At 36.0% G+C, this 27,672-nt stretch overlaps 1 protein-coding gene across 41 annotated transcripts in view; it reads left to right on the forward strand.

The window, feature by feature from the left end:
- The window catches only part of KCNMA1 (potassium calcium-activated channel subfamily M alpha 1), a 471,638-nt gene that overhangs the window by 404,644 nt on the left and 39,322 nt on the right, over positions 1-27,672 (forward strand). For all 41 annotated transcript variants that reach the window (XM_017807020.1, XM_017807021.1, XM_017807041.1 and 38 more), the window contains 3 exons: positions 7,730-7,853; positions 10,796-11,020; positions 14,242-14,434. In XM_017807020.1, the coding sequence (XP_017662509.1) occupies positions 7,730-7,853; positions 10,796-11,020; positions 14,242-14,434 (542 nt within the window). The remainder of the gene's footprint in view (positions 1-7,729; positions 7,854-10,795; positions 11,021-14,241; positions 14,435-27,672) is intronic.

Below are 27,672 nucleotides of genomic sequence, written 5' to 3' on the forward strand. Positions count from 1 at the left end.
AGGAAGAAAAGCTGTGAGTGACAGAATAATCACATATCAGGTCTCCTTCATGAGACGGAGAAGTAGAACCAATTGATGCCTCTGGTGTCATGCAGCAATATCAGTCACCTGTTCATCTCAGTTGCAGGTTTTGATGCATATTATTGATGAGGAGCCACGTTAGCTAGGAAGAGGCTATGTTGCCTGAATATCAAGTAGCAAAGCTAGTTTTGAAAAAAAAATATGTCATTTTGGATTCAGAATGACCAGTAAAAATGTGAAAGGCCTGGATATGAATCAAAAAAGCCACTTAAAAGGATTGTTGCTGAGGCTCAAGTCCATACTTAATGCTTTTCTAGCTGCTACTGCATGAGTGGAATACACTGACTTGAAGGAAATGTCAGCCCAGCTGAGTCAAACTACCTCTTAATGCAAGAACAAATAGCATATGACAGGGCCCAAGGGGCCTGAAGAGCAAACAAATAGTTTGTCCCTGTCCACTCTGTATGTAGTGGTGTAGTTGACACAGGCCTCTAGACAAGTAGCATACTCAGCAAAGGGTCATTATCATTAGTGTCCCTGATCACATAAGAATCAGAGGCATCAGAGGACACTGGGTTTTCAGTGTGTTGCCAAGGAGAATTTCGTAAGCCTGAGGATTTTTTTTGATCGAGGATCTTAAATAATTCCCAACCAAACCATAAAACTTGCTCAGAGACTGTCAAAACCCAGCTAAGTGACACAGAAAAAAGTGAGCTCTTTGGCATACTTTTCCAGAAGCCTAATGAGATTATTTATCTGAAGTTGAGGAGGAAACCTCCTGTCTTTTTTCCTGAAGTTGGGTATAATATTCTAAATATATGAACAATGGCTGCGCACATTTATCTCCTCATCCACCCACTAAGCCACATCCACTTAAATGTGCGTACACATTTTTGCTAGTGTGCCACTCAGGATGAATTTGTATTGCCTCTGCCATTGTAGTGCTGCCCTTTCATGAGCTGAAACTGTGAACTTTCTCACAGAAACCAAAAGAAAAGTGATGACAGATCTAGAAGGGAACATTTCTCAAGCCAAAACTGGTAAAATAATTTCAGTCTGATCATTTCCCATGACTCCCTTAAACTAGGCATGAAGGTAAGGTTTGAAAAGGTGAAAGCTCACTGATAACCATAATAATGGTATGTATTTACATCTCTCAGCCTTGGAAATTTCCATCATGTAATCTCAGATTTATATCCTGCCTTTATGCAGTGCTAATATGCAACAATAATCAAGCTGCAACACAGCAGGTATATAATAGCACATTTCACTTCTTGATCCTGTCTTACAACTTCACTACAATCAACATGAACAAAGGAATAGTTCAGTGTTATGTCACTATGTTATCTTAGACCTGTTTTTAACAAGTTTATAGAATTAAATTATTTGAATGATAGGTGGTATTATATGTTAGCCTTCTGACTGTTGCTACCATTGGTAGTTGTGTTGTAAAACATGGGAATAAGAACAGTATCAGAATTTTTTTTTTTGTATTACTGTGAAATCTTTCACAAGTCTTTCTGAGATGAGAGAGCAGTGCTGGGAAAGAAAAGGAGAATTTTCCAGGAAAAAAAACCTAATATTTTTTATGGAGTTCAGGATAATAGAAGATCCACTCAGATCAAGGCAATGGAAGGAATAAGCTCTTAAGCTATAAACCAGGTTTAAAGAAAATAATGTGTTCTTATAAACTTCGACTGTCAAAGGTGGTAGCTTTTTTCATAAGGTCACACATTTCGTTTAAGTGACAAAAACACTCCTGTATTTTATGACGCTACCTAACTGTGGGTTTATTTTTTACAAATGAAAAATTACTTTTTAGGTACATTCTCCTACCCCTCAAAGATTGCAAGTTCTGCAGCTTCAGTAGAGAAAAATGGGAAATATTAAAACCAATAGACACATTGACTTTGTGCCTTGTCTTCCCCTCATTAAATTGCTTATGTAAAAGTCTAGAAGTTAACTATTTTGTTACTTTTTAATGTGAGAGGATTCATACTTCAGAAGCATATTCTGATCATGTCCTGAGATATCAAGATACTTTAAAGAGCAAGATTCTTACAGGAAATAGCTTTATATCAGTATTCTTAGTAGTCTTGATAAATTAATGTGAAATCTTCAGTAAGACTTCTGAGGATAATAAAGCCAGAAACATTTGAGTAGAGCAAGAGGAAAGGAAGGAGAATTGTTAGTTTTCTTGGCACTGTAATTCAGCCCATTAGATAGCACAGGGCACTATACACCAACCAGTGTATTACATATAGTCTACTTTTCAGATTTAGGGAAAAAGACAGTATGAGATTGTAGCCACTATTAGGATAGCTTCTGAATATGACAATGAAAGCATTTAACAGTAAACTGCAGGTTTTCTTTCTGTTGTCACACTGGGTTTTCTTCTCTAGAGCCCAGTGCATCTGGGCACTGAATCCTTAGAAATTTCATTTCTGATTAACCTGTGAAAGGAAAGATCAGTGGGAGAGTGTCATTAGTGTAACACACACAGGCAACAAATTCTCATTACAACTTAATGCTATCCACACAGACTGCAGGGTCACAGGGAATGGCTAATGGTAGCCGACAAATGTTGGGTGTATTAGTCACAAAACATTTGCTGAATTCCATCAGAATGTCTTGACAACCTTCATAGCTAGTCCCAGCGAGCTGCTAGAGTCAGTGGAGTTTGCCTGTGACAAGCCGTCACTCTGTCTTGGTTGAGCTTTATAGCACCAGTCAAAGCAATCAGAGAAGATTGAAGTGACAGAGGCCCACTGAGTAAATAGTGAAACATGCAGCACATCATGAAATATTCAGCCAGGGTGTAAAAGCTCTAAATGCTTTTTCAATTATTAGCACCTGCACTGGCTGCTTACATCTAACACTAACAGCATGTTAATTGCCACAATTTGTTAGGGTAGTTGTAGGAGAAATTTTAAAGACATGAGACATTCTCTAGCATCTTCAAGTCCTATTTTACCTTCAGCAAACCCTCTTCTTCCTCCTAAAATTAAGTATGTGTGTACACATTCTTGCAAAGATACATCCACATAACTCAGGTAGGAAAACTCAAAATTCCTGAACCACAGGCAGCGTGAGTTTCAAGACCCTGAATCTTGAGCAGAAGACTGCTAAACATCTTTTCGTGTGCAAAATCCAGATACATTATATCTACCTGAGAAAGGCATAATGGCAGATTTTAACAAACACAGATTAGAGAGAAGTTGTGTTTTTTCCCAGGTGTATTTTGCTCTTGACTTTATATAAGGAGAATTTTATTGGAGGGCAGAATAAAAAGAAGCTAAAACATTGTCTTACTGATGTGTAAAGACTATCAGACTACAGTTTATTTTTAAACAGCACCAGGGTCCTCCCTACTGGTTGTATAGTGTTCTTGTTCTCAGTGCTCAGCACATTGAGTAGTTCCACTGCAGGTCAATGAGGGTATGTTCCTCATTGCATATAAATAGCAAGAGGGTTAAGACAAGGGTGACAAAATACAAGGTTATGCTAAACAATAGTAATTTAATGAGGCAACCATTTAGTCTGGAATGGTCTTTTCAGTTCTGTCCATCCCCAGTCAGTACTCAAAAGTTTCAGGCTCAAAAACTCCAATTTTGCAGTAGTTATAAATGTGTTCTAGGAAAACAGTTCTCTTTAAAATGTAATGCTGACTTCCTTGCAGTAGGTTTGCTGGCAGTGGGATTTATGGTTTTGCTTTAGGCTGTTTTCTTCCAGGCAGGCTTTTTGGGGTTGCAGCTGTAGCATGGCATTTAGCGTCGTTTTCAAGTTTAATTGCACGTAAGTGGCATTATATGCTCTTCAAAACCTTGAAAAGATGGTACTTTGCTCTTCATTTTAAGTCATGCGTATGTAATATCTGCCATAAGAACCAGGGAAGCTATTTTTAAACTGGGGTTATGGATGAAGGAAATTCAACTTTTCTTCTTTTTTTCCCATACAGGCTATACATGCCTGTCTTTTCCTAGATGGAGTGACCAAATGCTTTGGTCATTGCAAACAACAAAAACTGTCATCTCAATTAAAACAAAGAGTGTGGATTAAATTGTTAGGTGTTTTTCTGCCTATGATTTGAATTTTCGAAGCAGATGACTTTGCAGCCTGGGAGACCATAATAATTCAGCACAAATATAAGCATTTCTACAGTAACCTGCCAGTGTGACTCAAGCACAGCTTGACAGGGCCATCTTCAAGGGTGAGGAGGCAGAGAGGCTCTAGAAACATTCAGTCCATGATTTGGCTGTAAGGGCAACAACTGTAATGCTTTGTGTAATATAAATTTTAATGGGAAGAGGATGTCCAATCGCCTTAGGCAGATTTGACAGCCTTGGCCTCTCTGTATGTCTGTCTTAATTAATTTTTAGTATTTGCCAAACAGGTTTAGATCATCAGATTAATGAGGATGTATGTGTCCAAAGCAGTAATACTATTCTATTACTGTTCTGATCAATTCCGTTTTTAAGTACATAAGTACATATCTTTTAACATCTGAGGACAAAGTTGGACCTTAGTAGCAAAGAGTTTTCAACCTCCATAGACATCTTAAAGAATCACTTTACTGAGAATGAATGAACATTGATTAAAGAGAGATTAAAATAATATCTTAGCCCAGAAGATTTAAAGTTAATAAACACACTTATGTGTAAACCCCCACAGATTCTGAAATACAGTGTGGTTAAGTCTTATCACAGTTTCCTCAGGCAATAATCCATTCTCCTAGAGTAAAAGTACTATAGTAGTATCTCTTAGCATACTTTCCTGTTGTGTGTCCCATCCTGTTTGCCTCCTTTAAGTTTCCCCTTGCTATACTCCAAGCAGTGAAGCAAAGAGTCCAAACAGTTTATGATACTGTGAATAGGTGCATGTATTGATTAAAAAAAGAAAACAACAAAACAACAAAAAAACACTAAGGCTTTTTTTAAAAAAATCACAATTTGTTACCTAAAACTTCAACAGGGAGTTAGATCTGACAATTCATAGTCTTTTTCCTTTCCATAGCCCACTTATGTTTAAATCTAAGATATTCTAGTAAACCTTTGCCACAAGCTACTTTGAATATTCCTTTTAGGACACAAAGCCCAAAAGAACTATACTAGCCTTTGAGCACTCATACTCTAAAAATTGCCTCAAACCTCAAGGCATTTGACCATAATTAAATATCAAATATCTGTTACCACCTGCTTTGTTATAACATTCCTTTCAATTTGTATTATTTTTGTGCATTGTTTTTGTGGCTGAGATTAGAGTATTGCTAAGTACTCATGTGTGTTAAAGCTTCAGATTATCTATTTAGTTTTATATCTCAGACCAGAAAAGAAACACTGATTAGAAAATTAGAATGAGGCATTTTTTTAAATTGCTTTATTATAGTTTCTCTGATAAAGGATGGGGGAAAAAGAAAATTCCTTCTTATATGCATTTGATTTCTGAAAGGAAAAGAAGGTGATTTTGTCAGTGAACTTTGCTTTTGTTTCAGTGCTCTTCTAGGAAAACTCATGAAGAAATGTTTTGTGAAAGTATTGGGGGTAAAAAACCATAAACCCTGAAGCAACAGAAAGGAAAACATTTCTCAGTGGAAACTCCTGAAGATTCCTAATCTTTTGGCAAACTTTCTTATTTTGAAACATGTAGCTGACCCATTCCATTGGAAAAAATAGCTAGGACAGGGTACAACTAAATGTTGTCTGAGCATTAGGACAACCTTCGAATGTTACTGTGTTCACAGTTGCAGACCTTATTGTACACGTGCAACTATGAGAAGACGGGGAATGCCCAATAAACAGTATCACAGTTGGCTCTCAGTTCAAACTACCATGGCTGCAGGTTGCTGATGAATGGAGTAAGAGAATGTAGAGTCCAGATATTTTTTCTAGAAATTAAAAAAACAAACAAACAAAAAACCCCCACAAAAACAAAAACAAAAAAACTCAACCAAACCCTCACAATAGACCCCTTTGGTACAGCTTTTTCATCTCGGCTTCCTACAAGAGAGATAGCACACTTATGCAAGGCCTGTCATTATTAAACCTGGAATAGGGTCAGAGACTCCAGGTAATCCCCTAGAGGCTTCTCTGCTGCCAGTTTCAACTTTGAAAACATAGTGTTTCTTTTTTCCAGATGACTCTGACTTATGCCTTTGCCATGTAGTGCATTGATTGTCTTAAAGTATCAAAAGATTCTTGTTTAAGTGGAACATTGTATTAATAGTTTCTCAACTTTTTTTGACAAACTTTCTTTGGAGTTGATCCTGTTTGAATGAAATGTGTGAGAATTTTACAGTGATTTCGATGGGTCTGTAATCAGTGATTATAAAATTACACTAATTAATCACCTTGACGGAATGCAAGATTATACCTTTCTCAGGCATGCAAATATAACTGTTGGTTGCATGGTAATTTACCGTGCTATATTCAGGGTAAATTAACCTATATCTTACACTGTGTTCACAGTCTGCTTTAGTAGATGATACAGAATAGAGGTTCTTACCACAGTATGCTGGCTCAAATGCTTTAAAAGCAGAAAACTTTGCAGTTTTAAGAGCTCAGACAATATGGGCTTTTCTTTAACAGGCTTTAAAAGGCAAACTTCTTAAAAATTTGGATACCTGTCTCAGAGTACTTAGCATATTCCTACATTGCAGATATTTTCTTCCTTGAAATGTTGCAATTCTATATCAGCATATTTCAAGCATTCATGATAAAAATCTGAGGTAAAGACTGTAGCTTTCCAGACAAAACTCAATTCCCTCCTTAAATGTAAGATTTGAGGATCAGTTTAACCTGTGCCTTGTGAACACAATTCTCCTAATGCTATTGTATAATGCAGTCACTTAGGGGTCCTCACTAGCATTCGAGAGCGTTGGAGTCACTTAGTACTTAGCTTAATGTTTGATTTTAGCATATAAATTAAAGAACCTGTATGTATCTGTGCTTAGATGTAGTTATATAGCTGGAAAGCAAGTTTATAAAAATGTCTTTCATTTGCTTCTCCTTTGAGAAGCCGTGTGCTTTAAAATCTTGCTGCAAAAACACTTAGAAGGTTATCACAGGTAGAGTTGTCAGAGCAAATGGACATTGTTGTTTGGTATTAAAATCATGTATTCCAGATGTGGGCATTTGTTAGTCAGTGTGCTCCAAAATGACATACTCTTGAATCTTTAAAGGGCTTCAGTTTGGGAAAGCAAAATATGATTGGGCAAATTGCTAAAATATTTAAAGTGCAGCCTGTTAAAGCTTTTACTGTGAAGAGCATCACGTCAGAAGTTGTATGCGGTAAAAGCAAGTAATTGGCTTTCCGTACTTATGCCAGTCAGTCAGCATGGGGCTCTGTTCCTATCCCTTCTACTTCATTGCAGATGCCTATAGCAGCTCTGATATTTATTTCAGAGGGGTGGGCCTGGAGAGAAAAAAAAAAAATTTAAGGATCATGATGGTGTCAGAAAACTCTATTTAAAATTAAATGGTTATTGGTATAGAAAGAGTATAGAAAATCTTTGAAACTGCACTCAAAATTTAGAAATTAACTTTTATGTACAGTTTTTGTTTAAAAATGTCCTCATTGAAAGCATGTTAAAGTGCAAATACATTTCATTTTTTTACTTTTATCCCTATTCATACACAGCTCTTGGGATATTTTTCCATCCATAATTCATAATATTTTCCATTTATGTTGTCCTCAACTTGTTTTTCCCCAGGCATGACCCCTTGTTAATTCCTGGCAATGAGCAGATTGACAATATGGATGCCAACGTGAAAAAATATGACTCTACAGGGATGTTTCATTGGTGTCCAGCCAAGGACATTGAAAAGGTCATTTTGGTAGGTATTGATGATAAGTTGTGTTTCAAAAGAGATTCGTTGAAGCACAGAACTGGTGTATAATGGATTAAGAAATTAATCTCTACTATTATGTAATCCAGCATATTGAAATCAGAAGCACAGCATAATGAAACCAATTTTGGTTAAAGCTTCATGATTACATAAATCTTTATGCCACGTGCAATAATAAAAATTTGTCCAAAATAGAGAGTTCCTTTTTCATACGCTGAAATTTGCATATCTGGTTTAAATCTTTAGAGAATTAAGATAGGAAATATGTAGATGGGATTTACATAGTGCATTTATCTTTTTACGGAAGTCAGTATTGATTCTAATACAGGCAAGTGTTGCTTTGGGTTGTCTCTTATTTATTGATGTTTTACTAATTATTATAATTGATTATTTATTAATTTTGCTCTCTTAGAACTTCTTTCTCAATTCCCAATATTTCAAGATGCCCAAATAGGCCAGAGCAAGTAGTGCTACTACTCTGACTTTCTAGCATGTTAAATTGAGCCTATTCTATGTTTGTTTCATTCTATTAACTGGGAAAACCATCAAACTGACTTAAGTAATTAAAAGTAATTAGAAGGCCTATCACAGTTTATTTTGCAAGTTTGTGCCATTTGTGTTCATGTACTCATACCTAAGAGTAGCAAGCAACTAACTCCAGATCTCATACACAAAACTGATTATATTTGAAATGAACTCCCTGGTGGATCTTCACTTTGTCACACTTCATAAAGCTTTTCCTGAGCCTGCTCTGTTAGATTTTCCTGCACTGTGGCATGGTGTAGCCAACGATGGTGACAGGCCCAGTTATTCTGTTGGGGTTTAAAAGCTTGTCTCTAGTTCTCTTCAGGGGGTTCTGTAATAACTGTGACATTGCCTGGAATTACAATATTGGTGTCTAAACAGTCAAGCAAGTAAATTCCAGATTCTAGAGATGGAGCTCTGAGATGGAGTTTTAAATAATATGCATTTATATGTAATCAACAAGCAAGCAGGGCCAGCCCTGCTGTACAATACTTTGTAATAGACAGAGATAGAAATCTGCCTTCATGCTATAAAGCACATTTTAGCTGACAAACTTTACATGTAGTCCCACTTAGAAAAGTGGTACTTCAAAAATGGTGCTGAGGAGAGCATCATTCATCATCTCTCCATTATACCATGTTAGTTTTTTGTACTACCAGCCTGTGAATCCGCAAGTCCATCCAAGTTCTTTCTGCTTCATGCATCATCACTAATAAAGCCACTGCCAGCAAAATACTTCCCTACACCTTTTCAAACTCGCAGTCCACAATTTATGTCTACATTCATATCCATGCAAATTTTATGCTGTCCTTAGAGACTACGCAAGTACAAATTAGTGCATAATTTGAAGATGATGGGATTTCCCAGGTTGTCTCCTAATTGACACTTGATGATGCCTCAATCAGAAAATAATTCATTTTTCTACCCGAGGTCTGTTTTGACTTTGTGACGTTCCAGCAGTAACTTGTATCAAGGAGGATTTTTTGCTATACAGTCAAATGTACATACAGATCAGTGACTATAGACTGACATTTTTTGCATAGTTGTATTCAAGACTTGTTCTCTGTCTTGTAAAATCTGGGTATTCCAGACCCTTTGGCAGAGGCATGGGACAACTTACATGGTTCACTTGAGTATTTGTTCATGTCTTCTGTTTGAAGGGCCAAGACGACTCTCTTGGTCAAGCTGTATGAAAGTCAATGTAATTGCCCTGGAGAAATTGAAAGCTCGTGCATTTTTTAACTGATGAGAAAACTTCTAATCAGAGTTCCCATTCTTCTTGCATAGTGAGCATATCTGCTGCATATTCCAATCTGTATTGCAAATCACCATGCTTCCATGATTTAGAAAAAGGACATATACTATGGATAAGTAAGAGGAAAATTTTACAGTTCACCACTGGCTTAGTTTTATTCGTTGGCAAAACTTCTGTCTAATGGTAGTGAGTGTAAAACTTCTTGGCAATATGATATCAGTGGATCTCCAGCTACTTGAAGGAGTACAATAATGCTAAAACTGGTTTCAGAACTTAAGGTCATTTTTTTCTTATGATTTTATTTAATCATCTTGATGTTTGAGTTGCATGCTCGACTGACCTAACAAATGATGAAATTAGTGCAAAAATTTATTCTTGTCATTGAGACAATAAGATAATTCTGGACATCTTTTAAACATTCTCCATTAGTCCTTTTTGCTTCTATCTGTTCAACAGCTCAGGAAGTCCCATTGGGCTGAAAATTTAGTATTGGTCACAACCTTGCACTATTTTTTTCTTACCGAGAGAAGCTCTGTGGAGTATAGTGGATATCCATAGTATCCAGTGTAGAGCATTCTTTGGTTGCTTCTCAGGGTAACAGCAGCTTGTCCTAAAATAAGAACTTTGTAAGAGGCTGTGGTCCTCAATTCACAAGATCTGGGTAATACCACGAAGCGCTACTATGACCATTGGGCTTTCACATTTTCCTTTTCAAATTGGTCCTGAAAAAACTCAACCAGTGATTCATCAGCTAGAGTGTGGGTTTGCATCTCTTTTCTATAATCCTTCTATTGGTTAAATATGTAGTAGGTCAAATTCTGTTCTTAGCTAAACCTGTAGTGCTTTGATTATAACCAGAGCCACAATCCATATGTGTAGAAACTTACACAGGACCAGAATTTGGTCCAATACAATGTCTTCCCAAACGCCAAAAGATTTGCAAACAAGAATGACATTTTCTTCTTCTGAACATATTTAATGAAAGATAAATAAGGGTAAAATGAACAGCTGTTATCAAACTGCTTCTTTGTGCATGAACAATATTGACAGTTGTATTTTTCCTGGTTTTAAACTCAATATATGATTTAAGATTCCCTTTGTTTCATTTTTCCCTTGTCTTTTGTTTTGTTTTGTTTGTTTTTTTTTTTAGACTCGAAGTGAAGCAGCGATGACAGTTTTAAGTGGGCATGTAGTCGTTTGCATATTTGGGGATGTTAAATCTGCTTTGATTGGATTAAGAAATTTAGTGATGCCATTACGAGCCAGCAACTTTCACTACCATGAACTCAAGCACATTGTGTTTGTGGGTTCACTTGAATACCTGAGAAGGGAATGGGAGACACTGCATAACTTCCCCAAGGTTTCAATCTTGCCTGTAAGTTCAAAAGCCATATTATTGATACTTTGTTATTTAGGACACCAACTGGACAGATTCGTATTGACTTTGATCTTAGTATTTTTTACTTTTCTCTACTTATAGGCCTGAGGACTTAGCTTTTTGCCTTTACTTGTCTATGAAAACAGAGCCCTGTGAGACCTTATTAGAAGATATTTGCCGTAGTGTTTGGTTCCTTGTCATCCTCATCGGATGAATTTCAGCTGCTACCAGATGTATTGGCTGTGTTATGTTTTGAACATTGACTGCAGTGCACTGCATGTAGCCAGTTCTGATGTTGTGATTTCCCTGACAGAATGACAGTAGTTATTTATGACATTATTTATGTATTTTTACCCACAAAACCTTTGAAAAAATATAGTTTATCTACATAATATCTATCTGTATTTTTAAACTCTTTGGTGGACTGGCCTGCTTTATGAGGAACAGTGCCACAGCATTTCAGTTCACAGTCCTGCTGTACTCATGTATGAAAGTGTACAACAAAACCCTGACCCTTTTTAAATCGATGGAAAGCTCCTATTGATTTTAGTAGGTTGCAACCACTAAAACCACAGTTCAAAAGTCCTTTTTCTCCTAGATATCGTTATCATTCACTCATGTGCCCAAAATGTAGAATCAAGAGCTCCAGGACTAATAATGAAGCCCTCCAAGCTAGTGATCTTAGGTGGCCCTAGCTATAAATGACAGGCAGGAGGGAAAACAGCTCATGGTATAAGTATGAAAGAGAATGCTCTGTATGTTACAGAGTAAAGTTAATTTAGATAGTTTTTTCCAGAATGAAAAATTATGAGTTTGCTAGTTCTTAGTAATTATGTTTCAGCAGTAAAAATAAATAAATCAATGATGGATGTAACCTTAACTGAATAATTGGAAATATTAGCTATAGAATGAAAGGACTGTCTTCACTTTTTGATTAATTCAGACTGCAGGTCTTTGTTACTGTAAATGCAGTTTTAGTGTTAGCCCTTGGCTTTTTTCTGTAACCTGATCCAACAGATGGTGTCAGAAGATTCTTTGCTGTCACAAAAATAGTGTCAATATCAAATTTGGTTAGTTAATATCTTCCTCTTTCTGCCAATCCCTTTTAATTCCAGTCACTGTGAAGGCTAAAAGACTATGAAATCAGAATACTGTTGAACTATGGAGCCAAATATAATCCAGCTACTACTTCCAATATATAATGTGTATCCATTATTATAATGCATTTTGTAAAGTTTCAATTCTGACTTCTGAAGAGGCATTAAGGAAATATACACCACCTTTACTTTCCCCAGTTTACACCCAAATGTAGAATAGTTTCAGACTAATTTTGACTTAAACATCTTAAATAGTTATTCAATGCCTCTTTAAAAATACAGAATTATATAAAGGAATTGTATCTGACACAGTAATCAAGGGTGCTGAAGACCACACAGACTTCATTACTGCTTTTTCCATTTTTTTTTTTCCTCAGCCTATCTGGTTCAAAATAAAATGGTATAAAGTTAAAAATAGCAGCATTATTCTGATTTAATTCTACTAATTAAATAATCTACTAAAATTTCTGAGATTATACTGGTAGGAATCGTGTTAAAGGGAGGTCACTCAAACTCACTTCCTGCTTCTCTGTGCTTTGGTTCACGAGGTAAAACTTGCTGCTGATATCTGATGGAGATGTGGTTACAGCTGAATATAAAAAAATTTGTTCTGGTTTGAAAAAAAAAAAGTGGACATGTAATTTGAAGTCTGTATTAAAGGAGGCCTTTAAGCTGCTGAGTAAACTCTTAAAAAGTAGGCAAATGCCAATTTTAAATATCCTCAGGCAGCCTTAATTCTGTCCCTTTGCATAAAATCATTAAGACTAAGCCTTTAATTAATTACATGATTGCATATTATTTTTCCCCACAGGAATCCTGCTTCACTTGGTGCACAGTATAGACACAAAGGGCAGGATTAAGGTGGCAGGAATAATCATATCCAAACTTTTGAGTAGTTTATAATGAAATCATATCTGTTTGATATATACTGTTTTTCACAAGGTTTCGTGCCTTAAATTATTGAAAGTAACATGGAATAATTAAGCTGGTATCTGAGACTATATGGCAGTCACTGAATAAGAATTGAGCTCCTTCTTCACTGTGCACATTTTACATTCACTTTTGCATTGAATACTCTCAGTGGAGTTCAGGAGGTGTTCACCATGAATGATCGGGGATGGAAGAGTAGGGTCTTGACTTGGCTCTATGGAAGTCACTGTGTGACAAGGGGACAGTTATGTCTCCTCATCATTAGGGTTTTTGGGTACCAAAACATGTGAGACAGCAAAGCAGAATCTAGTTTCCATTAAAAAAAAAAAAAAATCTCTTTTTTCCTTGGAACTTGCAGCCCCTGTGACATAGAATTAATATTCTGTAACTACAGTTGTGGACTGTTGGGTGTGAAAGTCAAGTGCTATCTTTCAACAAAACATATCGTGTTAAGTGTCATATCTCAGTTTTGTTAACTATGAAAAAAGTCCATGGACTACCACAACATTTCATTTGAACAATTGCGTTCTCTGATTGAGAATTGTGGAGCAGGGAATGTTTCATGACTTGTGCCCACTAGGATAAAGTCTTGTTTCTGTTTCAAAGAGTTTAATCACACAGCTTTGAAGATCAGTGTGTTTTCCTTCTAGAAGCACCAAAAGCGAGCTTCGAAAAGGATTAACCTTTTCTGTGTATTGCTTTAGGTAGAAAAAAATAGCTTTATCCTGATTGCATTTCAAATGTGTAGGACACATAATGCTTTCCTGTTTAAATTGCCCTTCTTTTGCCCAAGACCATTGTGACTTGGTAGTAGATAAATAGACATTTAAAACAACCCCCTTCTTATATTCACAGAGCCAGAGGTTGCCACATGATAGCAACTTAAATCAAGACAATTTCAAGTCACCGATGAGATGTAGAATGCTGGCATTATTCCTGTTTCTTGTTTGTTAGTAATAGCTTGACTGAGTATTGAGACTGAACCTAAAATGCTGCCATCAGCACCAACTACCCTTTAGATTAGCACACATCTCCTATTCCCTGGCACATAGTTAGACCAGCTTAATGTCAGAGCATAAAAAAGATACTTGTTAAATAATTTCCCAAAGCTCCTTCTCAATCTTTAATTTGTTTTTCTTTTTTTCCCTCTTCTGCACCCCCCTCCTTTTTTTTTTTTTCTCCGTGCCGAAGGGTACGCCATTAAGTCGGGCTGATTTAAGGGCTGTCAACATCAACCTCTGCGACATGTGCGTTATCCTGTCAGCCAATCAGAATAATATTGATGATGCTTCGCTGCAGGACAAGGAATGCATCTTGGCGTCACTCAACATCAAATCTATGCAGTTTGATGACAGCATTGGGGTCTTGCAGGCTAATTCCCAAGGTAAGGACTGCCCTATAATACTTCTCTGCAGTGCCTACAGGGGACAGGACCTGGCAGGAAGAATATCCCTCACTCAGTAATTCAAAGAGCCCTACATCAGCTTGCTTGACAGTTAAACCTGCTGATTGGTATGATGGCTTTTAAAGGGACAGTCACACAGTTTCTCTGCTACATCACAAAGCACATTTTTTAGAGGAAAAATGAATGAACATGGAACTGGTGTTTTTTCTCATTTTGACATTTTCCTAGAAGATACATAAATTCACCACTTTCTCACTGTGGCTTTCTTACATGGGCAGTTGCTGTTCTATAGCCAATGATAACTTATACTCACTTTGGAATACCTGAAGTTTCTGTCTAATGAGATTTCTTTTTTATGTAAAACACATTGCAACCACAGAGAAAATACAAGTTTGAGTAATGCAAGCCAAAAAAATAAAATAAAAAGGACAAGAATTTTAAATTTTCTTTACAGCTCTGGTGCCTTCTTGCTCAACAAGCCACTTAGAATTAATTCAAAACTGATTTCTTCCCATGGTTTGACATGTACTCATCCCATTTAAGGAGTTGAACAAAATCCTTCAGTCTTTTCTGAGAGTAGGGGACTGATTCATAGGTAGCCAAAGGCTATTTTACACCATCTGTGCCTGTGCAAAGCAGCTGCAAAGCAGTCATAAGCACCCTGGCAAAGACCATCAGTGTAAAAACAATCATCTTCTCATCCCTGAAGGGTCTTGCAGCTTATGCAGCTCAAGTCCTACCTTTGATAAACCTATTAACTGCTGCAGTAAATATTCCCACTGGATCTAGCTCTTCTATAAATGTAGGTGTAGAAAGGGTAGTGCTTTGGTCTGCAGTTTGCCCGTGAGCCTTACCTAGAGATAGTTTTCCCTCGAGGACTGTGAGAACTAAGATTAAGTTCAGGTTATCCTCTTTACATTCTAATAAGGAAATAGGAATTAAGAGCCAAAAATCAGAGGCAACAGTGTAACTTCTTGAGTATGGAAACTTGAACTTGGAAAATTCTTTCTTAGACTCAGCAATAAAACAGTGTAATTTAATGCTGAAATTAAATTCTATCATGAAACTGAAAGTTTTAATTTTTCAAAATCAAATTGGAGAGTTCTCTGGATAAAAAGTAGATTTAAGAAGAAGAGAAAGGAATTGCTTTTTTTCAATCCTGTGGTTGTTCCGAGTTTTAAGTCTGTGGCCTGAAAGCAATACAACTCCAAATATTTTAGAGTTTTTTCCTCATAAATTTGTAAGACTAACTTGCTCACAGTATGATAACTTATAGTCATGATTAGGAAACTCACTGCTGAAGTGGAAGACAGTCATGCAGGTTCCCTGTTTTGCTGATTTAGACCTGGAATTTGAAATTCTGTATCTCAAAACCAGATCTCTACTTTCACTGCCAGGCTAGCGGCTGTTCTTTGAGGGACCTCTCACAGTCTCCTATCACACATATAATTAAACTAATCAAGAAATAGAATCTGCTCTTGAGCATGAGCAGTCTGAGAGAATTTCCTTCTATCTTTGGTCAGAGCCTAGAGACATTTCCAGCACTTGACTGTTGTGTTTTACCTCTGGGAGTACCCAGGATCCTAGACCATCCCTCAATGAGAATGGAAAAATCTAACAATATGAGTCTTGTGCACTCCATGAACACCTGTCATTTTTCACTCTCCATCCTTGGAGGTATTCAAGACCTGACTGCATAAAGCCTCAAAGAAGCTGATCTGACCTTACGGTTGATCCTGCTTTGAACAGGAAATCAGACTAGAGCCCCTCCCATGTCTCTTCCAGACTGAATTGTTTTATGAATCTGTAATACCCAGGTTGCTGCTGCAGCAATAGCCCTATAGGTCAGGAAGTGTACACTGGCCATGGTCCAAATCCCTTTAGGCCTATTCAGTATTGCTAATGCAGAGAAGCAGAGGCACAATAGGTTAATGCATTCCAAGAAATTTTCTTCAGGTAAGTACCAGTCTGCACATTAAAAAACAAAGGTGACTCTTTCTGTAGCTTTTCTGGGGAAACAGGACATAACATAAGGCAGGTAACTAGCAGCCTATTTTAGTTGAGAGCACTGACTAAGGAGGGGTTCTTGTAAGCCCAGTGGCTTCAGAAGATAATTACCTTCCCAGTACATTCTCTGCTTATGATATCCACAACTCCTGAATTGATTGTGTTCCTTTCAGTGCAGTAAATTTTCTTGAAAGACCTTGAATGCAATGATTAGACTGTCAGAAGCAGTTAGATCATTAGATAGCACAAACTTCATGGAAATTATATGCAATGTGACATTTTTGTTTGTGAAATGCATCTTTAACATATGGTGGACACAACTATCATGGCAATTATATAAACTAGGTGATTCAACTTCTGCTAGTCAACAAGCAGAATACTAGAACAATCTCAAGGCTTCTTACTGGCAATTAATCACCTTTGTTTACAGAGAGAATTGTCATTTTACATTTGTACATTCCTTGACATAATTATCCTGAACACATTAGCTGGTACAAACCTTAAGTATTGCCAATCTGAGTTTTTCTAGATCTTAGTGTATGATTTTGGATTAAGACATCAACACTATCCTTTGAATCTTCTGTGCTGTTCTTTTATGTTACTCCTGTTACTGATCATCAGCAACATTGACATTAGAAAATCTGGGTGTGTGGCAGAATGTCAGTTGACTTGTGACAGGGAAGAAACAAAACAAAATATGTGAGCAATCTGAGAAATGTATGGGATAAACAGCAAGATTTTTGGTGAGGGGTTTAGCAGTATAACCTTACCTTTGCTATTCTAAGTAAATATGTAGTATTGCATATGTATAATCATGTAGTCACTACACAGTGGAATCTCATATGAAAACCTGATATATAATTTATGTTTATGTCTTTGTAAAAGAAAAAAATAGTATTTAATTGATAGATTACTGAATGCATAAGGATCTTCCCAGTTTGTACCTGTGATTATTTCACTCCAGCATGAGGCAAAAGATGACACTGGTACAAGAAGTGTGCCATAAAAAGCAGGATGCAAATCTATTTAACCATCAGATAAGCCATAATCATTCCCCAGTGCTGAAGTACAGGGCTCTGTACTCCTTTGCTCTAAGTTGGTAGCAGAAAAAGAATCCACAGATTTGGGGATTTCATTAATTTTTTCCCAGAGCCCCACCCTCATCACCTACTTTAACACAGAAGTCACTACCAGTCATAGGCATTCATCACCAGCCAACCCTCTGTATCCATCCAAATATATCCTTTCCAAACAAGGACATATCTTTGAAAAGGAACTCAGGTGCAATCTGAGAGGAAAGATCTTGTAGAAGGAACAGGAGAGTGGACACATGACAGCAAGCCTTCCTGACAGAGAAAGTTCTGTAACAATAGGGCTACCAGTACCCAATAGATTAAGTTATCTGCTGAAAAAATGTCTTTGAAATAATCTGGTTTATATCAACAAAGGATTTTCTCATTACTAGTTCAAGTTGAACTTAATACACACGCAGGTCATACAGAAACAAAGACTTGATAATACCTCCTTCTATAATAAAATATCCCCAGGTTTTTGGGGGGATTTTTAATTATCCAGACTTTCTATAAGTAGTGCAACAACATTTTTGACCTCTGGCCTGACCATCTTGAGTCATAACTGATCCTGCCAGAATTGCATCTTATCTAAGCAAAGTGCTCCACCTTGATCTCCTACAGAAGAAAAATCCAACTCACTGTTCCAAGACACAGGAAAAAAACAATATTCTGGACCAGAGCTACAAAAGACCCTTGAGTACCCAGAGCAGATGTCATCTAAGTTGTCAAATCTATGTTCATCATCAGCTCTCTAGGAACATACAACCAAACACATGACCACACAGAACTGTGAGTGGAAACAAGCTGTCTTCCTTAGAAGGAAAAACTTACTAACTGTTCTGGAAGGATTTACTGGTCTCCTTTACATAAAATGTGTAATTCTACTCAAAAAGAACAGGAAACTCTTTAAAATTGGAGCTGTGCTGTTGAACGTTGGAAGCATTCTCAGGGCTGTCTGCACTGAACACTTCAAAGCTGACTGTGCAACTCTAGGCTTGCCAGAGGTTAGGGGTACCTACTCTAATGTCCCAAAAATGAACTTTTGGAAGTCATCAGGGCAGTTTGTTGCCTTTGGGAGACCTAGATTTGAAGGACAGAAAGGCCAAAATGTATCCCACTGAAGCTGCAGCAAACTATCGCTTTCATTAAGATATCTCAGCTTTTGAAATACAAAATGCTGTAGAGTCAAAAGTTGGTCCACTTCTTCACAGAATTACTCATAAACAAGGAAGCCCTGTGTTTATCTTGAAGTTCCTCTTACAGATCTTGACTGATTGTCTTCCTAGAAAGATTTGTAAAGCGGTGTGTTTCTGGTGGAGAAAAAGGTCACCCTCCAGTACTGGAGATTTGTTTTAATTGTCCTTCCTGTTTCTCTTTCTGCTCCCTCAAATGTCAGTTGAGGTTATTTTATCAAAAACTATTTTGGAGAGAAGACCAGAGATTATTGGATCCATGTTAAGCATTTTTACTCACTTGTCATAACATTTTTCCAAAGCACCCTGGAGTACTGAGTATGGGATGGGCTCTGCCTTACCAGTTACGCTGGGACACCTCCAGTAATTCTCCTTTCCTTCATTCTGTTGTCATTTTCATCCTTTCTTCTTCAGGTAGCATCTATTGACTAGTCCATTTAGTTTTTTGTGTTTCTTGTTTTTTTCTATAACAGTCTTACATTGTGGGAATTTTACTTGTTATTTTATCCACCAGATGAACAGGGCCCAACACAAAATATTTATCTTCAGTTGTAACTAAAACTTCTATTTGGCTTTCTTTCAAAACCCAGAAAGACAATTATACCTAACTGTTTAGAGATTTATAAACACTGTACCAGAGTAGCCTCTGGGTAGTAACTTTAGATATCCAGCTCAATAATTTTCTTTTATTGGATAGTGATTTAGATCTTGAGTCCTATATAATAAGAACAGTACATTTCATTAAAAAACACTTACTAAACAATAAAGAAAAGTGATCTTACAGCTCCAAGCAGGTCTAGAGTACAGAAAGGGCATGCTGTATGGTAACATTTTGTCCACAGACACTCTAAGACAGATCACAGTGCAGCAGTGTAGACGTATTTCAGCAAAGTAACAATTGCAGCTGTTTTCTGAATGACTTCAACTTATGAGAATTTTCCCTAGGAACACTATTTCAACACATGAGAGATCTTTTTAGGGCCTTCGTTTACAGTTCTCATAATAGATCCTCCAACTAGAAAGAATAAAGAGAAAAACATAAAGATTGGATGAACTCCTGGGTAATACATCTCATACATCATGGCAAGATTCTTCTGGGGGAAATCCTATAAAATCAAGTAAATGTACTCAGAATTTTACACACTGACTTTCAAGGGTAACAGATTGCACAAGCTAAAATAACCCTGTACAAGTTCAGTTTCATTTGATCCAGTTCCTTTAAAAATCACTTGTGACTTCATCATCTTTTGTTGGAGCTGTCTTAAACTTTGATTAAAAGGGCAGAAACAGCCACAGAGTTTCATTAGATTTATTTTACAATATGTTCATTAATTCTTATATCATTGCAATTTTTTATGGACTTAGTCTCACAGTCTACTGCCAGAAATTTCTTATTAAAATGAATTTGAGATCTGGTTTCCATTGTGCTTGCAGGTAGTATATTCTTTTTCACCTCTACCAATCCATAATGCTTGATTGCTTTATCTCTGAAGTGTTAGGAAAAAGAAAGAACAACAATTGTATTATCGGGATTGCAAATGAGAGAAAATTCTTAAAAAATGGGAGAGGATAAATACTGTCTGAAGTGCTTTGTTAGCAAAGGTTTTGTGCCACTTTTGGAGATAACTGTATTGTAATGCTGTTATAAATTCAAAACAATAGTTTTATTCCTGAAGAAGGGGGTTTTAGTGAATGTTGAATCTTATTTTTCTTATTTTATAGTCATAAGTTTTAATGTGAAGATTTCAGAGTATAGTTTTCTATAATCATAGAGGCAGTTAATTTTAGGCTGTTATGGAATTCAGTGTTCTGTGGCCACTCCAGCACTGTTTCCTATGTTTAATTTTTTATATTGCATGAAAATGTAGAAATAAAGAGCCTTAACTTCCAAATACCAAAAATCAAACTCTATTTAGCTGGCACTAAATAATTGCAGTTTAAGAAGTTACTTAACCTCCTTACGAAAGCTTATGAGTAGATGTAGAATACTACATGCAGATGTAATATTAAAAATAAAGAAACTAATAGTGCTGGCAAAAGGTGAAAAATTTGGGGTAGTTTTCTTAAGTGTCAAAATGAGCTGTGACACTTGCTTTATTCTTTTGAACGTTTAGATTCTGTGTGTCTTTGTATATCAATGTCTTTTATGCTGCAGAATGCTTGTTATAATTAAAGATAGCTAATAATTTTCTAACTCACATAGATGTTTTGAAAAATGTTCTCCTAGACAATATCAATCTTACCAGTCACATTTGCAAAAATGGTATTTTGCATTGACATCAGGCTTATTGGTTTGCAGGATTGATAATTTAGTGTAGGAGTTCCACATAATTAAGGATGGTTTTATGCTCTGCATTTCTGAACGTTCCTTGTATTTTTGTTAGCATCAGTTGTTGCAAATGACAAAAATAATAATCTAATTAACAAAATTTTCTACTTGATTGGTTGATTATTAACCAACTCAATTTTTAAATGTTTGTTGTAGTTTGATTTCATTACTATTTTTCAAAGCAAAGGCTGACCATCCCAAGTAATGAAATTAATAACTGAAAAATGAGATAAGGGCCAGAACATGTCCTGTATCACCATTTACTCACAAAAAATAGTCCAATTTTTGAAGATCAGGTCACTATGATAAATCACTCAGTATTACCTTTTTGCAACATGCACATAATTTCTTATCCTGCTGAATGAGATGGATCAGCTGATAGCTGTTATTTATTTTATGGTAGCACAGTGGAGCTCTAGATGGAACTAAGAGCTTGTTGTCATAGTCCTGATATATACAAGAATAAAATATGGCCTTTGCCCTGGCAAGTTTACAATCTGATGCTTTGCTTGTTCCAAAACTTATGTGCTCAATGTTATACAGGCTAATAAATCTCTCTGACTTCAGTGAAATTATCCACCTGTGTAAAGTTAGATTATGTGCAGGTCTTTGCAAGATTTGGACTTAGATAAACTAAGGAGACTGGGTGGGAGAGAGGTTGGTCACTTAGTGTTTTTCCTGTGCTGTAGAAATCAGCTATGTTAGGACCTTGCTAGCCTTGCAGTCTTCACATGAAACCCTTAACAGGAAAGGTCCACTCAGCACCCTTCGTATTTTTTGTATTTTCCTTGTAGCTGGACACTAATGTTGGCTGCCAGAATCACACACACAAGGTTTCCTATCTCGCTCAAAGTTTTCCTAGAAAGGGAGAAAAACTATGAAGAAATGAAGTTTTTCAATTCTCTTGCTTGTAAACAGAAAATATGTTGGGGAGTTGCTGGACACAATTTCTCTGTGTTGGAGAAATGCTGTAAGGTCCTATCCCAAATACCTTCAAGCTTTCATAATTGCTTCTTTCTTCTGTGCTTTAAGATACCTTCTGCTTAAGCCAGAGAAAAATAAAACCATGCAAATGAGGTAGATAATACAGTACATCAAAACATGTGATCTCACACTTAAACTATAAATATATTTAACCATCCCAAAACTATTATAAATTTATGGTGACTCTATTTCATTACTATTTGCTGTTCAGCATCTTGAAATCAAACCCCCTATTATGAAGGTGTACTATTTTGTTCATTTCTGATGCTGAGGAATAAAAAACCCCACTCTTTTTATGAGCATTAATTATACACCAGGCAAGGAAGCAATTGCCTCTATGTTATGAAATATTAAATCAAAATGCTTCCTGTTCCCAGATGTCCCAGAGATAAATACAGCAGTATTTTGAAGCCCCACTTGGAGCTGTTTTGCCTGCAAATTTATAGTTTTGTCTCCATTTTGAGAAAACCCTGTTTTATGTGAAGTATAGCACTCTTGGTAGTTTTTAAGGAGCAAACTCCTCTGGAGTTGCCTATGTAGGCAACAACTCTTACGTAGATTGCACACAAGGGATCTGAAGTTGAAAGGCTCCTTTAAGATGACAAATGGGTTGAAAGTGTTATTGTCTTTGATTGCATGCCTTACATCATCGGTATGTAGGAATAAGAGAGCAATACTTTATCTTTAGCCATTTTATAAATATTTAAGTCCTTATAGTTGCCTAAAGATATTAAAGCATATTTTACAGTAGTTGGAATATAAATATTATATATAGCACAAGATACCAAAGTAGTTTAATGAATTCATAATTTTCTGTTCACTTTTATTGGAATGTGTTTTATGTTCCAAAACTTCCATTTAAAGAATAAGAGACCATTCTGCTCCCTGACAAGATATGAACCAATAGTGAATGTTATCAAGGTTCCTTTAAGTGGTGATATGAGGCTTCAATTAGCAAGAAGAAAGGGAACATGAGTATTAGAATGCACTACACCAGTCTCTGTGTTTTAACTTTAAAATTATTTTTTAAAAAAACCCTCTGTAAGTCTTTAAGATAATGTAAGTTGTTTTGCTTCTCTGTCTGTGTATATTTTAAAAGTTCTTAATTGCATAGGGAGATACATATCTAGATCCAATTATACAAGAGTAAATTTTTAAAATTTGAAGTTAATTTTCTAAAATAACCGACCATAAAATCTTGTGACATTAAACGTATAAAAGGTCTGTGTTTCATGGCTCCTTGAATACAAAGGTATGTCGAGGTTCTAATTCTAAATCTTTCAAATTCCCATAAAAAATTTCTTTTTAATATTTCACAGTTTAACTATTTCCCAGTAGGAGTCCATGATGGGTAATGCTTGCTAATTACCCACAACAAAAGTAGACACACAATGCTGGTAAATTACCTGACCCTTTGCATTTTAATGAGACAACAAGGATTTCATGAAGTGATGTTGTTTCAGTGGTTAATGGTGTCAGCAATGTTGTAATTGTAGGCTGAGGCACATTAACTGCACAACCACATGTAGGAAGGGTTTCTCTCGACAGGCCCTTTGGAGAATAGAACAGGGTATTATCATTAAGCCTATGTCATTTGCATGCTGCTAATCACTTACTTTATTATCTTGTGTATCCATTGTCTTTTTTTAATTGCTCTTTAAATGAAAATTAAAAATAGTTCCAATGCCCACGATACTTGTGATAGCATCTTGATTATGAAGATAACTTCAAGAAAATGGAACATATAGATAATATATTACAGGAATCCAAGATACTTTGAAAGTTATGTACCATAGCAGGCAGCCTCATGAGCGTAATTCTGATATCTTTCTTTGCTTCACTATGTATTGTTTGCTTAATAAATGGTTATTTATATTCATAAAGGTGGTGGGGTTTTTCAGAGATCAATGTCACTGTTTTTGCTTTAGCGTGGAAGAGATACAAAGCCTCCGTATCTTGCAGATTCTACCAGTCTAATGGCATTACAGGAGAAAGCTACGTTTGTGTTCTTTGTTCTTTCCAGTTAGATCCTGGTCTATGATATCCAATGCAGAAAAGCAGGATCTAACACCTGCTATTGAATTGCAGAACTTTGACAGCTTTAGGATAAAATTTACAAAATTCTTGGCAAAATTCTTTTTTCAGGACAGACCTGTTAAGTTTGACACGGTTAAATTTGAGACAGTCCAGACTTTCCATAATAGGCAGTCTCTAAAAACTTGGTAGCTTCTGCTTATCAAGAACCTTGGAGACCTTTGAGGATGTGGAGAATGGGATATTCAGCCTGACTTGAGGCACAACCTTCATTTGAGAATCAATACTACTGTGCTCCTAATAATGTATTTCTGCAGCTTTTCAACATCTGAAAACCAAACCTTGAAAATTCAGTCTGTGAATTTCTAAATGCTATGGTAGGAATTTTTGTTGAAGAAATTAGAGTACACTTTGTTCTTTACTAGCTGTTGTAATTTATTTTTATTCAATAACTCCAGTAAGATTATGGTTAATGGGAATTTTTGTACTGGCTTATTTGGATACAAGATTAAAATCATTTAAAATTTCTGTAATGTCATAGCAATACCAGATCTTTTCCAAATTTTCCTTAGAGCTTTAAAATAGATCCTGTGAAAGTATAAGGGACATTGGACCTTTCATGTTGTTTTGAAGTTTGGTTGCTTGTTTAAATTTTCTATTCAACTTGTATTCTCAAATACTCTAAATACTGATTTAGGAGCATGATTACTGGCTAGTATTGGGAGGGAAGGTATCTCTACAGTCTAACAGCATATATCTTTTCTATAAATTTGACTTTACAGGGTTTCTTCTTAAATGCATAGGCAGGATTATAATGTGATTGGATGTCCACATAGGGTTTCCTGTTTCTGCTAAGTTCCTGTCAGTTTGCTTGTATTGTGACGTAGAAATGAGTCTCTAAGTAAGGGCAAAGATAAGCAGACATTTTAAAAAAACCCTCCTCCTCTAAAAAAAAAAAAAAAGAATGAGAAATTTCACTGAAATCAGATAGTGTCATATGGGAACTGAGAAAACGTTTTGTTTCTTGTTTGTTTGAGGACAGATGAATTGGACTAATAGCACAACAGTTATAGAAGCATTCTTCAAAAAAAATTTTCTATTAGTCACAAGTGTGAGCTTGCTCAAAATCAGTTTATGCTATAACCAAAATTAAATTCAGAAAAGGTGCTTGAACCATTTTGTTTGGCATATTCAGCTGTGTATTTTAGAAACTATATCTGCTGTAAATCTTCAATAATTTGCAAATTGTTCCTATTGTAGCTTTCCATGTATGAAGAATTTGGCTTCCTAGAACAGTAACTTCAAACTTTTTGTAAATTTGTTCAACTATGTGTAAAATAAATCCTTATTGAATTGATTTATTGAATCTACCCTGGCTTGAAATCAGTGTTTGACAAACTGCTTAAAATAATGTTTTGGTGAACTCTTTCTTAGAGGACAAATATCAAAAAGATTTTTCCATGTAACTCCAATTTAGCAACCTTGCTATTTCCTAAACTTCAGATTCCAGTTTGATAAAATGTGCCTAAGGGAACAGATAAATATTAGATATATTATTATATCCTGGTTGATTTCATTGCCTACCAAATCTTTTTTAGAGTTCACACAAAAGGGATTTTGCCACAAAGTCTTAGAAAAAAGTTCCTGGAAATACGATGTTCATGGAGTTTTTAAACAAAGATTTGATGTCTTATTTACACCATTTTCTTAGCTAAATATGTGGCATGCAAGGTAATATTTCCATTCTTAACTTGCCTCCTTTATTTTTATATCTAGCACCCAGAGTAATTTTACTAAAGACTTGAAAATTGCACACTTTCTGTTTTTAAATTTCATTATTAGGTGTCAGTGAGCCTAGTGTGAGACCTAAAGTTCATGAAAGGGAAGAAATGTCCTCTGTAGAGACCAAGTTCATAGCTAGCAATGTGGAAAGGACTTTGAGGGTTTCCTTCCAGATGTCTGTGAGAGGAGAAACTGGGGATTGAAGATCTCTCTGCTCTCCTTTGCTGATCAGTGAATGTAGGCAGGGGACAGCAGTGCCTCCTTGAGCTTTTTCTCCAAGACTAGTACTCTCTCTTGTCATGTGAGTCCTTTGATAAGCAATGGGAGGTCTGTCAGGGGAAAAGGTTGGGAAATGCTTGTGCAAAGTATCTTGTGATGCACATTTCAAAATATTCCCCCTGCAATAGAGGGAAGTGATTCCAGTTATGCAAGAAATGCAATGTGTCTCCAAGGTCTCTTGATATTTGAGGATTTTATTATTATTAACTGTTCAATTAAATCTTCAATTCAGTTCTTTAGTGGCAATGTAAACTCGTGTTTGGACACATCTGTTTTGAGTGAGACAGATGTAGACTGAATTAGATAGACAAAGAGTGCTTCTAAAAATTTGGAACATGTCTTGAATTTGTTTTTATTTGTTTAATGGCAATGTTTGTAATTGTCAAATGTAAATAATCCTTAAAATTTGTGTGCAGATTTACATTTTAGATTGTCCCTGCCCAAAATCATCAGCTTCTTAAAATACCCCAGTAGCAACAAAAATCCACATTGCAACTTGAACATTTAATCTCAGAATCCTATCAAATAACAAGAAATAGACTAAAGACTCTCAGAAATGTTCAAAACCTCTAACTGAAAGGAAAGCTATTTCCCCTGATATTGGTACTAATGAAATTAAAACAAGGAAGTAAGCATTTTAGTTTTTATCAACCCATGTAACTCTATAGTAAATTATAAGGGATAGGCAAGTTAATGCATTAAGTGTTTATAGAGATTATGCCAATTTAAAATCCAGCACTAGTATTTAGATGCAGGAATGACAGTAAGTAGTCAATATAATGCTGAAAAAAAGCCAACACAAAAACTGCTGGAAGTTTTCAGTATGTCTGTACTGCAACTGGATACCACGGTATATATTTTATGATTGCCACTTAATTTTTACTACTTAAAGAATACCAGATTACATTTTACAGTTATCACTGTCTTTATCAGCTTGTTTGCTAGTGTAATGGGTTTCAGATCCCTTATAAATAAAATAGATAAGGAGATGGTGTAGAGACACTTCTGCTGGTACTTCTTTAAATATAAAAAGACATTTGAACAGTGAGAGGTAAGCAAAACCCTAAAGATTTTAGAAAAAACTCTAATAAAATAATGAGTCATTCTGTCATGATAAGAAATTAATTTTCTTTTTAAGATTAATATTCACTAAGAGGAGAAAAACAGTGAGCCAAAATAGTGCAAACTTAGCAATGGAAGTTTCATCTTACGAGCAGGCTGTACCTCACTAGTTTTGTTAATGCTTTTCCTTTTTTCTTGATATTCCTGAGCAAATTATGTTTATTTACACTGCTGGCTGTATTCTTTGGATATTCTACATCCTCAAAAGGCCATCAGAGGTATAAGTTGCTCTCTGAATTCTTGATTCTAGATACTGTGCTGACTGAAGGAGAGGTTCCCACACCTTATAGGTTGAGTAAACCCAGTGATATCAGTAGTATCACTGCTGTTCTTCAGGCAGGTGTATCTACACAGCCTTAGATATTATTAGTAGCTAATATAGTGCTACTGGTAGATCATTCAGGAAAATTCAAT

The sequence above is a fragment of the Lepidothrix coronata genome, unplaced genomic scaffold (genome assembly GCF_001604755.1).
Source record: "Lepidothrix coronata isolate B3197 unplaced genomic scaffold, Lepidothrix_coronata-1.0 Scaffold17, whole genome shotgun sequence".
Taxonomy (NCBI): domain Eukaryota; kingdom Metazoa; phylum Chordata; class Aves; order Passeriformes; family Pipridae; genus Lepidothrix; species Lepidothrix coronata.